Source organism: Sinohyriopsis cumingii, chromosome 13 (genome assembly GCF_028554795.1).
Source record: "Sinohyriopsis cumingii isolate HCF-2022 chromosome 13, ASM2855479v2, whole genome shotgun sequence".
NCBI classification, from domain to species: domain Eukaryota; kingdom Metazoa; phylum Mollusca; class Bivalvia; order Unionida; family Unionidae; genus Sinohyriopsis; species Sinohyriopsis cumingii.
The window spans coordinates 1,784,157-1,797,819 of record NC_142973.1 but is presented as its reverse complement, the minus strand read 5'-3'; the positions used below and the strand labels follow the sequence as shown (position 1 = coordinate 1,797,819).

Below are 13,663 nucleotides of genomic sequence, written 5' to 3'. Positions count from 1 at the left end.
TATGATTACAATTTATCTTTGTAGGTGAGATCTTGTCTTCATTGGATGCTGTTAATGGAAGAAAACATCCCAATGCAGTTCAGTCAAAGCAGTTAAAGAGTTCCCTCCCTTTAATTCACATATTTCTTCATCTAGTCACTAGTCAGGTAGCTACATTTACTTCATAGTCTATATGACATAAATTTAGTGTTATATTAAGGATTGAACTCTCATATATTTCAATCCTGGAGATGCTCTTTATTTTCATGTATTTAGAATCTCTTGGTCCCCTGTTTTAGAAGTTAAGTTTATCACTAAAGCCTTTAGAAACAAGAACCAGTCTAGAAATCTTATGGAGTGTGTGTACATGATCTGGAAGTGGGATAGAGTGATTATAATAAATGAGTACCATGATCATAAAATATATAAGTTCATTTCAGTTTTGAAACTCATACAAATGTTGTGTATGAATTTGAATTGAGTACACAGTCTAGCAAACCATGTTGGTTGAAAATGAATATTAAGTTTAGCTGTAATCTGACATGTCAAATGTAATGACTTTAAGCTTTGTAAAGTTCAGGATCACAATTGCAGTCTTTTTAATGACTGTAAAGTATGTGAACTATTGAGAGATGTAGTAGGCAATGATTATTTTCACAATGATAAATAATATTATAAAATGCCAATTTGTGATAAATAACATTATAAAATGGCAAGAATTGAATTTATGATAAATAACATTATAAAAGGCTAAGCATGGAATTTATGATAAATAACATTATAAAATGCCAAGCATGGAATTTATGATAAATAACATTATAAAATGGCAAGAGTTGAATTTACGATAAATAACATTATAAAATGGCAAGAATTGAATTTATGACAGATAACATTATAAAATGGCAAGAATTGAATTTATGTTAAATAACATTATAACTGCAACTTCTGTAAGTGTAGAAAGATAGTTTTTGTGAATATGTTGGCAAATTTTCTGATTTCTTTTGATTCTAATAAGAATTGTACAGATACAAACACCAGTGAGGATGTCATCACTTCTCTGGCAATTATTATGTTCACCGTAACTGGCTTGTACGGAGTGAAACTTGGCAGCATCAATAATCTGAGCCTGGACTATCACGTAAAAGGAGTTTCACCATGGAAATTTAGTGGCAGCCTAAAACTAATAAATTTTCAAATTCACTCATGAAATGCATTTGCAATTTGTTCTGTTTTTGTATGTAATTATTCCTTCTGCATTTTGTATTCTCACCCTCAGTTTTCTTCAAAAGACATTCATCTTTTCATTTGTGTTTGTTGAGCATTTCATTTGCATTCATTCATTATTTCATTTACATTCATTCATTATTTCATTTGCATTCAACTATTATTTCATTTGCATTCATTCATTATTTCATTTACATTCATTCATTATTTCATTTGTATTCAACCATTATTTCATTTGCATTCATTCATTATTTCATTTGCATTCAATGATTTTTTCATTTCCATTCAACCATTATTTCATTTGCATTTGCATTCAACCATTATTTCATTTGCCTTCATTCAGTATTTCAGTTGCATTCATTCTGTATTATGTTTGCATTCCACTTTCATTTTTGCAGGCAAAGTTATCTGTTTTAGTGTTTGTAATTCTAAGTTCCTTTCACCCTTGTTTGCATTGGAAAATCTTTCCAGTTAGGTACAAATGTTAAAAAATATTTATTTTGCAGATTTATTTTTATTATCTGTTTTCATTGTTTTTCATGGATATTAGTTCATTGGTTTTGAAGAAAGAAGAAGTTTTCATACCTCCCATCCCAGTATTTTATATAAATCTCTATAAAATTCTTGTTTTTGGGTTACTTTTGATGATCCCTATATTTTTCTCCTACAGTTTTCCCAAATTCTTGTAATATCTCAATACTTGAGGGGGTTGGTGGTGGTGGGGGGCACATGCCAGTTTTATTACATCTTTCTCTGGAAAAGGATTAAAAGATGGAGAATAATTTGTTATGTTAGATTTACTTAGTACTTGTAAATTTGTGAGTTCTAATATGTAATTTTGAATTATTTTATCAGTGATATTTGGTTCTGTTTTCTTTTGAGATTTTCCGTCCCCGCATTGTGAATGAGGACTTTGTCCGCAATTTAGCCACTCTTCTGACACATGTGAATTGCATAGAGTTAGGGGAGACCAATATTGACACAGCTAGTGGTAGGTACAAACCAGATTTTACTTCTTTCCTTTTATTGTTGCTAAATACTGAAAATCTATATTTTTTTAATGTGAAATGTTTTCCATCACATATGCTGTTATTTTGTTCTTACAAATCTGTTATAGTAATCAACTATATATACTCGCTTATAAGTTGATTTTAACTTCAAACAACATTTACCCGGATCTGCTGTTGCATTATCTGCCAGTAGATCAGGGTGTATGTTGTTTGTTCTGATGATTACTCGTAAGAAACTGCAAAAACCTAGATATGTCACCACTTAATATGATGAAAGATCTGGATCTTGGCAGTTTGCAATTGGACTAGACTTGTAAGTGAGTATGTATGGTAATTTGGCAGTTTGCAATTGGACTAGACTTGTAAGTATGTATGGTAATGTTGACTAGAGTTGTATGTATGGTAATGTTGACTAGACTTGTAAGTGAGTATGTGTGGTAATGTTGACTAGACTTGTAAGTGTGTATGTGTGGTAATGTTGACTAGACTTGTAAGTGTGTATGTATGGTAATGATTTTTTAAAGAACTGTGTAGTATAATTCTCTGAAAGAAGTGTCTGAAGATTGTCTAAATATGTATATACATGTAGTATTGTTTGCTATATATATACATGTAGTAAGTGTTTATAATATATATATATACTGTATATATATAGTAATGTTTGCTCTATATACATGTAGTAATGTTTACTATTTGTAGATGTAGTAATGTTTACATTATATGCATGTAATAATATTTACTATATATACATGTGGTAATGTTTTCTATATATACATGTAGTGTTGTTTATCTGAGCATAGAAACAGAGGCATTTGTGTAATATAATATATTTTTTATTATGTCAACTAACTTGTTCCCTGTATTGAGTTATCTTGTATTCCACTAGAAACACCAAATAAAAAAAATTGAATCCCTCTGTAGTGGAATACATGTAGCACTGCATTAATGAATGCATTATTTGTATGCTGTTTAAATATATATATGTCTGTATGTGACTAACTTGTTTAATGAATTTTGCTTTTCCTGTGACAGAGAAAGCCAAAGGTATTACTTTGACAGCTTGTACCTTCTGCTACAATCTACAGATGCATTCAGCATATCACATGTGTATCTGCTTAAAGTGCCACCTTTCCTGCTTGCCAATTCCAGCATGCTTTTTATGTCCCTGCCATCTGTCTGGAGGGGGCATTTAGTTTTATCTACGTCTTTCCTTCTCTTTATGGCATATCCCATCTCACCCATCACATATTTTTTTTCCACACATTGGCTTTTGAAGAACTTATTAAATTGAAAAAAATTATATTTCTTTACCTTGTAAAGACCTAGGTCTGGTTCAGTTTTCACAGCATTTGGAACAATTCAACATAGTTTTGGCAACTGTTAAATATTAGAGCTTTGACTTCATTTAATTTCTGTTTAGGAACATTTAAATTAGTTTGTGTATTGAAATCAAGTTCAGTATGAGGGTTTACATCAAGAACACCTACATCAGGTCCAGTTTTCACCATTTGCCAGCAAGATTTAACAGAGGTTTAGCCCATTTTTTATTCAGATCTTGCCTTTTTCAATTTTGTTTCTGCTAATAACTCTTGATGGTCTTCAAAGACTGAAATCAAATTTATTATGCATGAAGACTTGGGTCTAATTTGATTTTCTCCAGTGAATATATTCCCTAGTCACAGTATTGAAAGGGAAGTAAATTCTGTTACCTCTAAAATTAAGCAATCTTGAAAAGATGTAAATTTTGACTGCGCATCTCTATCTCTCTCACTCTCTCTCTCTCTCTATATATATATATATTATAAGAAGAAGAAGGAGAAACTCACATTCATTACCTTCCCTTACCACTGTTTGTTAGCTATCCATCAACTGGATGTTGACCAGTTTAAGCAACCTTTAACCTTCTGCTCATGTGCAAGCAACATAACCAATGGAAAACGATGTTTCTAATACAACTAGGCATTAGTCTCATGGAAAATCTGATTAAAGCCGATGTATTATGATGTATTCAGAAATAGCCCCCAAAATGTCTTTCCTACTCGCATTTCAGGCGAAAATGACAAAAAACCTTTGGGGCCAAATGAGTTTTGTATTTGATACTTGTTGCAGTCATTATTTTTTAAAATTATTATTTGTGTGAATTATTTTTTAATTGTTCAGATAAATAGCTACTAGCGTTGTTCTTCTAATGCTTGTACTGCTATGTATAGTGCCCATTTATGAGCCTGGTATCTCACTCAGTCTGAGTTATGGACCTGATATATCACTCAGCTTGACATGTATAATTTTCTGAGTTAGGGACCTGGTACCACACTCAGTCTGACATGTATAGTACTGAGTTAGGGACCTGGTACCACACTCAGTCTGACATGTATAGTACTGAGTTAGGGACCTGGTATCTCACTCAGTCTGACATGTATAGTACCAAGTTATGGACCTGGTGTCTCACTCAGTCTGACATGTATAGTACCAAATTATGGACCTGGTGTCTCATTCAGTCTGACATGTATAGTGCTGAGTTATGGACCTGGTACCACAGTCAGTCTGACATGTTAAGTACCAAGTTATGGACCTGGTACCAAGCTCAGTCTGATGTGTATAGTACTGAGTTATGGACCTGGTACCACACTCAGTCTGACATGTATAGTACCGAGTTAAGGACCTGGTACTGCACTCAGTCTGACAAGTATAGTACCAAGTTATGGACTTGGTGCCACACTCAGTCTGACATGTATAGCACGGAGTTATGGACCTGGTACCACACTCAGTCTGACAAGTATAGTACCAAGTTATGGACCTGGTATCACGCTCAGTCTGACATATATAGTACCGAGTTATGGACTTGCTACCACACTCAGTCTGACAAGTATAGAATCGAGTCATGGACCTGGTACTGCACTCAGTCTGACATGTATAGTGCTGAGTTATGGACCTGGTGCCACACTCAGTCTGACATGTATAGTATTGAGTTGTGGACCTGGTACTGCACTTTGTCTGACATGTACTGAACGGAGTTATGGACCTTGGACAAGAACATTTAAGTGGTTAACATGTCACCTCCAATTTAGTGCGAAATATAGTGGCAACTTCTCTGATGCTTGTTCTGGCCTTACTAGGAACTTTTTTACCTTGCCAAAAAATTGTGCAGTGATCATGCATGGGAGTCTGTGGCCTGCATAGCTAAGGTAGTTAACAGGGCTGCCTACCACTTGATGGCTAATGCCCTGACAGTTTTGGCAAGGTGCCCATCTCCATTCATCTTTACTGAAGTTGTATCATTCCTTGGCATTCTCTTCTCTGTTTTTTTTGTACGACATTGCTATTTGGCTTTAGAATTAAGGATATTCAGAAGCAGGCAGTACAAGAACTGCCTCTCCAGCTTGCCTTGTCTCCAGCTTGCCATGTCACCAGTTTCATCACTTAAACTGAATCAGTCTCAGCTGCAGTGGAGAGCCCACTGTCAGCAGATAGAGAGGAAGGAGGCTGAACACTACAACAGCAACAGTTTCAATCTCAGTTGAATTTCAGTCAGTAACATGCTACTCAGTTCTGGAGGCAGTTTAGTAGGGAGGATAGGAAACAGGGTTTCTTTTTTCCCGAAGCCTTTCATTAAGCATTGCTGACTTTCCACTGCAGCAGAATATAGACATCCTGCTGTAGACTCTTCACATCGAGTGGTCTGTTCATCCATCGGTCTTTCAGCTGATTTGCATTCTTTTGTGAAATCCTGATGATAGATCTTTTTTTTTTTGCAACCATGAAATTCAGGGGTCAGAATGGCAAAGTAAATCTAATAGCCCCTATCATGTGAGACAAGTCCTTGTAAATCTAATAGCCCCTATCATGTGGGACAAGTCCTTGGTGAATGATGTGCTTAATCTAGTAATATATGTCCCCAGGAAAATCCTGCTGAAGCCCAACCTGCTTAAAAAACAGCCACAGTTGCTGGTGTTCACCCCTGCCTGCAGTTAGCTCTTTTCTCTATCATTTTGAGAAGAAAATGTTAGCCCCAATTACTGTCAAAGGCTACCACTTCATGATCTCTGACACTTTCAGGCATCATGATAGATGGGAATTAGTCAGAGTAAGGATCTTTCAGACATGCTGGCTATATTTTAGTGGAATAGACCAAAATCTCTCACCATTTGCTAGATGAAATCTTTGTGGGTTTTGACATTGCTCAACACAGATCAGTTTGAACCTTTAGCCAGAACGTCACTGAAGCTGCCATCATACAAAACATGCTTTCTAATAGCTGTAGCCCTGGCATGCCCTTTCAGTGGACCTCAACTATCTCATGCTTTCTGATAGATGTAGCCCTGGCATGCAGGGTGAGTGAGCTGCATGCCCTGTCAGTGGACCTGAGCTATATTATGCTTTCTGATAGATGTAGCCCTGGAATATAGGGTGAGTGAGCTGCATGCCCTGTCAGTGGACCTGAACTATCTCATGCTTTCTGATAGATGTAGCCCTGGCATGCAGGGTGAGTGAGCTGCATGCCCTGTCAGTGGACCTGAACTATATTATGCTTTCTGATAGATGTAGCCCTGGAATATAGGGTGAGTGAGCTGCATGCCCTGTCAGTGGACCTGAACTATCTCATGCTTTCTGATAGATGTAGCCCTGGCATGCAGGGTGAGTGAGCTGCATGCCCTGTCAGTGGACCTGAACTATATTATGCTTTCTGATAGATGTAGCCCTGGAATATAGGGTGAGTGAGCTGCATGCCCTGTCAGTGGACCTGAACTATCTCATGCTTTCTGATAGATGTAGCCCTGGCATGCAGGGTGAGTGAGCTGCATGCCCTGTCAGTGGACCTGAGCTATATTATGCTTTCTGATAGATGTAGCCCTGGAATATAGGGTGAGTGAGCTGCATGCCCTGTCAGTGGACCTGAACTATCTCATGCTTTCTGATAGATGTAGCCCTGGCATGCAGGGTGAGTGAGCTGCATGCCCTGTCAGTGGACCTGAACTATATTATGCTTTCTGATAGATGTAGCCCTGGAATATAGGGTGAGTGAGCTGCATGCCCTGTCAGTGGACCTGAACTATCTCATGCTTTCTGATAGATGTAGCCCTGGCATGCAGGGTGAGTGAGCTGCATGCCCTGTCAGTGGACCTGAACTATATTATGCTTTCTGATAGATGTAGCCCTGGAATATAGGGTGAGTGAGCTGCATGCCCTGTCAGTGGACCTGAACTATCTCATGCTTTCTGATAGATGTAGCCCTGGCATGCAGGGTGAGTGAGCTGCATGCCCTGTCAGTGGACCTGAACTATATTATGCTTTCTGATAGATGTAGCCCTGGAATATAGGGTGAGTGAGCTGCATGCCCTGTCAGTGGACCTGAACTATCTCATGCTTTCTGATAGATGTAGCCCTGGCATGCAGGGTGAGTGAGCTGCATGCCCTGTCAGTGGACCTGAACTATATTATGCTTTCTGATAGATGTAGCCCTGGAATATAGGGTGAGTGAGCTGCATGCCCTGTCAGTGGACCTGAACTATCTCATGCTTTCTGATAGATGTAGCCCTGGCATGCAGGGTGAGTGAGCTGCATGCCCTGTCAGTGGACCTGAACTATATTATGCTTTCTGATAGATGTAGCCCTGGAATATAGGGTGAGTGAGCTGCATGCCCTGTCAGTGGACCTGAACTATCTCATGCTTTCTGATAGATGTAGCCCTGGCATGCAGGGTGAGTGAGTTGCATGCCATTTCAGTGGACCTGACCTATCACAGTTCAGATCAGCTGGTTCCATGGTCCTAATGACATAACCGGGCTTTGTAGCTAAGTATAGGTTCCCACAGGAAAGATAAAAATTTTATTTCTGGGATTGCTGGATTTGAGAGGTAGCAGAGTTTATTTCCTAATGTGAATGTGAATTTCTCAAAGAAGCACAATTTATATTTTTTCTAAATTACTTTTCCTGGTAAAATTTGACTAAGAGCCTACTTTTGACATAGAACTTTCCCTTTCCACATTAAGTTTTGAAGGATTTGAAAGATTTAAATCAAATTTGATATGAGGCTTTATATTTTGAATGCATACGTCAAGTAATTTGATTTGAATTTTTAAAAAAATTTCTGCCAAATTTTATATGATACTTTATATTTAGAACACATTGGTCAAGTTATGATTTAAAAAAAAAAAATTCTGGCAAATTTTATATGGTACTTTATATTTAGAATGCATGGGTCAAGTTATAATTTTTAAAAAAAATGTTTTCTGGCAAGTTTTATATGGGATTTTATATTTAGAGTTCATAGGTTCAAGTAATAGACTGATTTTTTTCTTCTTTTCTTCAATGTTTTCTGGCAGCTTTTATGAAGCTCTAGCTTAGAACTTGAATTTCATGATATTAATATGGGTATACATGGTGTATGGACACATTTTCTGGTCCGATTTACAATATTTGTAAACATAGAGAACATTTCTGAAGTTATATAAGTAATATATATTTTACTGAGTCAATCAAATAAGAACAATAGTATTTTAATCACCAATTCAGCATTTCTGATAAATTCATTTACATTTACATTTTTGAAATAGAGTTAAATTATGTTCATTTTGGTTTCCAAACCTGAAGGTTTATGTTTTTTTTGTTTTTTTTGGAATGCCAGTTATTTTTTTAATTTATGCAAAATTAGATCTTAGATTTTTGTTTTTATTGACTGCCTTTATAGTGTTTTGTTTTATGAAATACACTTGATGGCAGTGTGAAACTTGATTCCTACTTTCACTCTGCATGTATTAAGTAAACACAGGTACACAAGGTGGTCTGTTTTGTACAACATTGCAAATTAATTTTAAGAATAATGAATTTATATACTATTTAGCTAGGATGCTAAATTTTCATGCTACTGGTAGTCAGTCTGTTTGCTAGTGTGCTAATTTTTCATGCTTTTGGTAGTCATTCTAATTTTATAGGATGCAAATTTTTCGAGCTATTGGTAGTCATTTTGTTTGCTAGGATACTACATTGTCATGCTATTGGTAGTCACTGTTTGCTAATATGCTAATTTTTCATGCTATTGGTAGTCATTTTGTTACTAGGATACTACATTGTCATGCTATTGGTAGTCACTCTGTTTGCTAATATGCTGATTTTTCATGCTTTTGGTAGTCATTCTGTTTTTATAGGATGCTAATTTTTCATACTTTTGATAGTTATTCTGTTTACTAGAATACATTTTCATGCATTCTTTTACCAATTTGTACATTTTTTAAAATTTTGATATAACCATTAAAAAATTTACTTGTTTTTTTTCTCAATAAAAATATATATCAGCGTTTATGTAAAACCATTTAAACATATACTTGTGTTTTGTTTTTTTCTCTGTAAAAATGTATATCAGTGTTTATGTAAAACCATTAAAACATATACTTGTGTTGTTGTTTTTTCCTCTATAAAAATGTATATCAGCGTTTATGTACAGTAGTTACTAACACAGTAAACAGCTATATATTTAATGATGATATTTAACTCTTAACATCTTCTAATTTTCTATCCATTTTTTACGCAAGAGAGAGAGGACATGGAACTAAAAATTAAACAGTAGAGTGTTTACTTAACATTGATCTTTGTTTAAATATACCTATTTAAGGTTGAACATATTATGCTATAATATTTACGGCCAATCAACACATTGGAGTGTCAGACTTGATATCTAAATGTCATGGTTTCATTACCTGCCCAGGCCATCCTGTTGGCTGCCGCTGTGTGATTGGTACAAGTCACTAGCTCCCATTTCATTGGCATGATATAACGTGTTAAAAGTACCATTAAAACAAAGAAAACTCCCGAAAAAACTGTCCATCTGTCCGTTATCAGTTTAATTTCTGCACAAGAACTTGAGTTAACAAGTTATGAAAACAACAGTGTAGTTCAAGGTACTGATCAGTTCATTTTAAAAATGTTTTACTGCAACATATTTTAAGATTTGGCATACCATATATACTTACTAATAAGTTAGGTCCAACTTCAAGCAACACAAACCCTGATCGGTCATTGCATGATGCACCAACAGATCAGGGTGTATGTTGTTTGCCCTACTGATTTTGCCTAACAAACTGCAGAGACACAGATCTGCCAGCGCATTATGTGATGGCAAATATGGGTCTGTGTAGTTTGTAGTTGGACCTGGCATAAGTGAGTACATATAGTTGTACATGATTTAGTGTGATGATGATTTTGACTCCCATTGAGATGACATATATTAGATGTGTGAAAAATACTACAGTATTTTGACTCCCATTGAGATAACTTGTATGTTGGATGTGAAAAATACTACAATATTTTGACTCCCATTGAGATGACTTGTATATTAGATGTCTGAAAAATACTACAGTATTTTGACTTCCATTGAGATGACATATATTAGATGTGTGAAAAATACTACAGTATTTTGACTCCCATTGAGATAACTTGTATATTGGATGTGAAAAATACTACAATATTTTGACTCCCATTGAGATGACTTGTATATTAGATGTCTGAAAAATACTACAGTATTTGAATGTATATGTAGAAGGAACAAAAACAAGTAAAATATGCAGTAAAAAGTATAAACAGAACAAGACAAGCTAGATTTTGGTTGCTGTTGAGAATAATTTTTGCTGTATTAATGATAATTGCAGTGAATAAAATTGGCTATTAATTTTTGACAAATGGCTTCAGATGTGGCAGTAATAATAATCCAAATAATCTTGTAGCATTCTGATTGGTTGAAAAGCATTTATGAATGAAATATTATTTACACATGACATTTTGCTGCTGCTGTAGCATGTTTTACAAAGAGGACAGTTTAATTATCTCATTTGCTAGGAGATATGAAATTAAATACTGAAGTCATTAGCTATCTGTAATCCTTTTTTACACAGATATGAAATTAAATACTTTAGTCCCCAGTATCTGTAATCCTTTTTACACAGATATTAAATTAAATACTGAAGTCCCCAGTATCTGTAATCCTTTTTACACCAGCCTTTTGTCAGTAATACTGTATTGTTTTATAACTTTGCACTCTTTGATTTTTAGTACACCTTAAATCCATATAAAATCAAAATTACTTTTATCATCAGTATATTTGTACAAACAAATATTTGTTTTACTGAAAATTTAAATTTGTTAGGTATTTCAGAAAATTTGAATTACATGTTTATCCTGTAATTAATAGTATGTGTGAAAAAATTAATAAAATATGTGTGGAAAATCACAGAATAATGTTATATTTTTGTACATATTTTTATATAATTATTTAAAAAAATATTTTTACTTATAATTTTTGGTAATTAGATTTTTTTCTATTAAAATTATGCAAATTTTCATGCAGTAGAAAATTTTAATATTTTTAGATTTGGTTTTGTATACAAAAATTATTTAATAAAACTTTACAAAATTTAGAGAATTTATTATTCTCCACAGCTGTCTGATAGCATAATTACAGGTAAAGATAAGGTGCAAAGGAAAGGAGGACTTTATTAACAATATGTTTCTTCTCAAATATTTTTGGGTGCAGACCAGCTGGCACGTTTGTTGGTCACTGCCATTTTTTCTGTACATGTAAATTCAGTACCTCATACTTCCTTATTATCATTGATTATATTTGTGTACATTTATATATTTTCTCTAGGTATTAAATTCTTTTCTAAAGAAGTCAGAAGTCCAAGTTAATTATGTATTAAGGCATGTATACAGTAATATGAATGACTGGTCCTTCATTCCACCATGTTGGATTACAAAAAAATCCATGCTACCAGCAAAAATGTTAGAAGTTAGTAATGTCAACATGTTTCTCATTTCAGCTGCAATATCAACCCCTGAGTTTGTCAACACAGTGATGTCTGTGGTAGAGGGAATTTCTCAACATCCTGCTTTGCTGATGGAGTACAGTCAGGTTGTAATGTCAGCCATATTGCCTACACTTGCCGCTCTGGTGGCCAGCCAGAATGGTAAATTTTTTAAATGTGACTTTTACTTATTTGCATATTCTCTTCAGGGGGCATATTGAGTTCCCATATCCTTCCATTCTGTACATGCACATTTCCTATATGTATGTATGCCTGCATGCCAGTACATAACCAATTCTGTTTACATTCCACAACATTTGAAGACTGGAACCAGAATTTGGAATGTAGCTCTGTATGAAAAAGACCTTGATAAAGCTCAGTTGTGACCTTTTTCACATAAATATTTGGCACAGTTGTGACCTTTTTCACATAAATATTTGGCACAGTTGTGGCCCCTGCTTTTTAGAAGCTTGACCTTCCGTCATCAATTTTGTTTGTGCTAATTTTTGGAGGGCTTCATCAAGTTGAGTCAGATTGGTATACAGGTTTGTTCAGTCTACATCTATTCCATGAAAATTTGTCTGCTTTGTAGGCCGTTCTGTGTTTCCATGTTCATCATGAATTTTGGTTTAGCTGGGTAACATTTGAAAGAAACATGTTATTCAGCCAAATTTACCAAAGATGATCAAGTTCTATTTCTGTTTTGACTGAGTTATTGCCCTTGTTTGACCTATAAGTTTGTTCATACATTATGAAGAAAGATTTCTTCAGTTTATTTTGTTGTTTTTTTAGTAAACTTGTTCATAGTCAGTACTCTTATATTGATCTCAGGGTCTAAGGTCCTAACTTGAATTTTCATCTCTAATGGCAGCATGACAGTTTTTGTTTTGAATCCTATGATAACACAAAAAGCACGAATGGATTTTATCAAACACTATTTGTGGATATATATAATGAATACCTCTAATGATACCATTACCTGTTTTAAAAAAATGTAGGTATTTTAAATTTAAATACTGTAACAGCATTTTTAGCATATGGATATTGCCTGACAAGTTCATTGATAGCAGGTTGAAAGTCAAAGGCCACAACAATACTTCTGTACTGCCCTTTATCTCTTAAACATAACTCAAACAAATTTTGTATTTTGGCATTTCTCAAGAATGAAATAGATGATTTAAATACTCAGCAATTAAAAACAAGAAAATGAGAAATGTCTTGTGAATTTCTTTGCAAATTCTAATTTTGACTATTTGAGTGTTAAACCCTTTAAGGGTCTATTGTTGTGGATATTGTTATTGCAACAAACCAAAACTTCCATTAGCAACTGTCTTTTTAATGAATGTTATTTATATCAGAGGCATTTATATATTTAAATACAAATCTAAACAATACAGTTTCTTAAGGTCATTGATAAATGATGTCCATGAAAATACATTAATTTATGCAGTCTTGATTTTCTAATAAAAAAAAGGTTATTGTAACCCAGTATTATTGTGGATTTAGGATCAGACAGTTTTTGTTTTGAATCCTACCATGGCTATTGCTTTGGTCCCTTTAAGTAGACAGTTTTTGTTTTGAATCCTACCATGGCTTTTGCTTTGGTCCCTTTAAGCAGACGGTTTTTGTTTTGAATCCTACCATGGCTTTTGCTTT

The 13,663-nt window shown here is 34.6% G+C and overlaps 1 protein-coding gene across 2 annotated transcripts in view; it reads left to right on the top strand.

The window, feature by feature from the left end:
- LOC149784842 (inactive serine/threonine-protein kinase ULK4-like) overlaps positions 1 to 13,663 on the top strand; it is a 132,543-nt gene that overhangs the window by 77,783 nt on the left and 41,097 nt on the right. For both annotated transcript variants that reach the window (XM_089978407.1, XM_089978406.1), the window contains exons 21-23: positions 25 to 146; positions 2,086 to 2,194; positions 12,023 to 12,169. In XM_089978407.1, the coding sequence (XP_089834533.1) occupies positions 25 to 146; positions 2,086 to 2,194; positions 12,023 to 12,169 (378 nt within the window). The remainder of the gene's footprint in view (positions 1 to 24; positions 147 to 2,085; positions 2,195 to 12,022; positions 12,170 to 13,663) is intronic.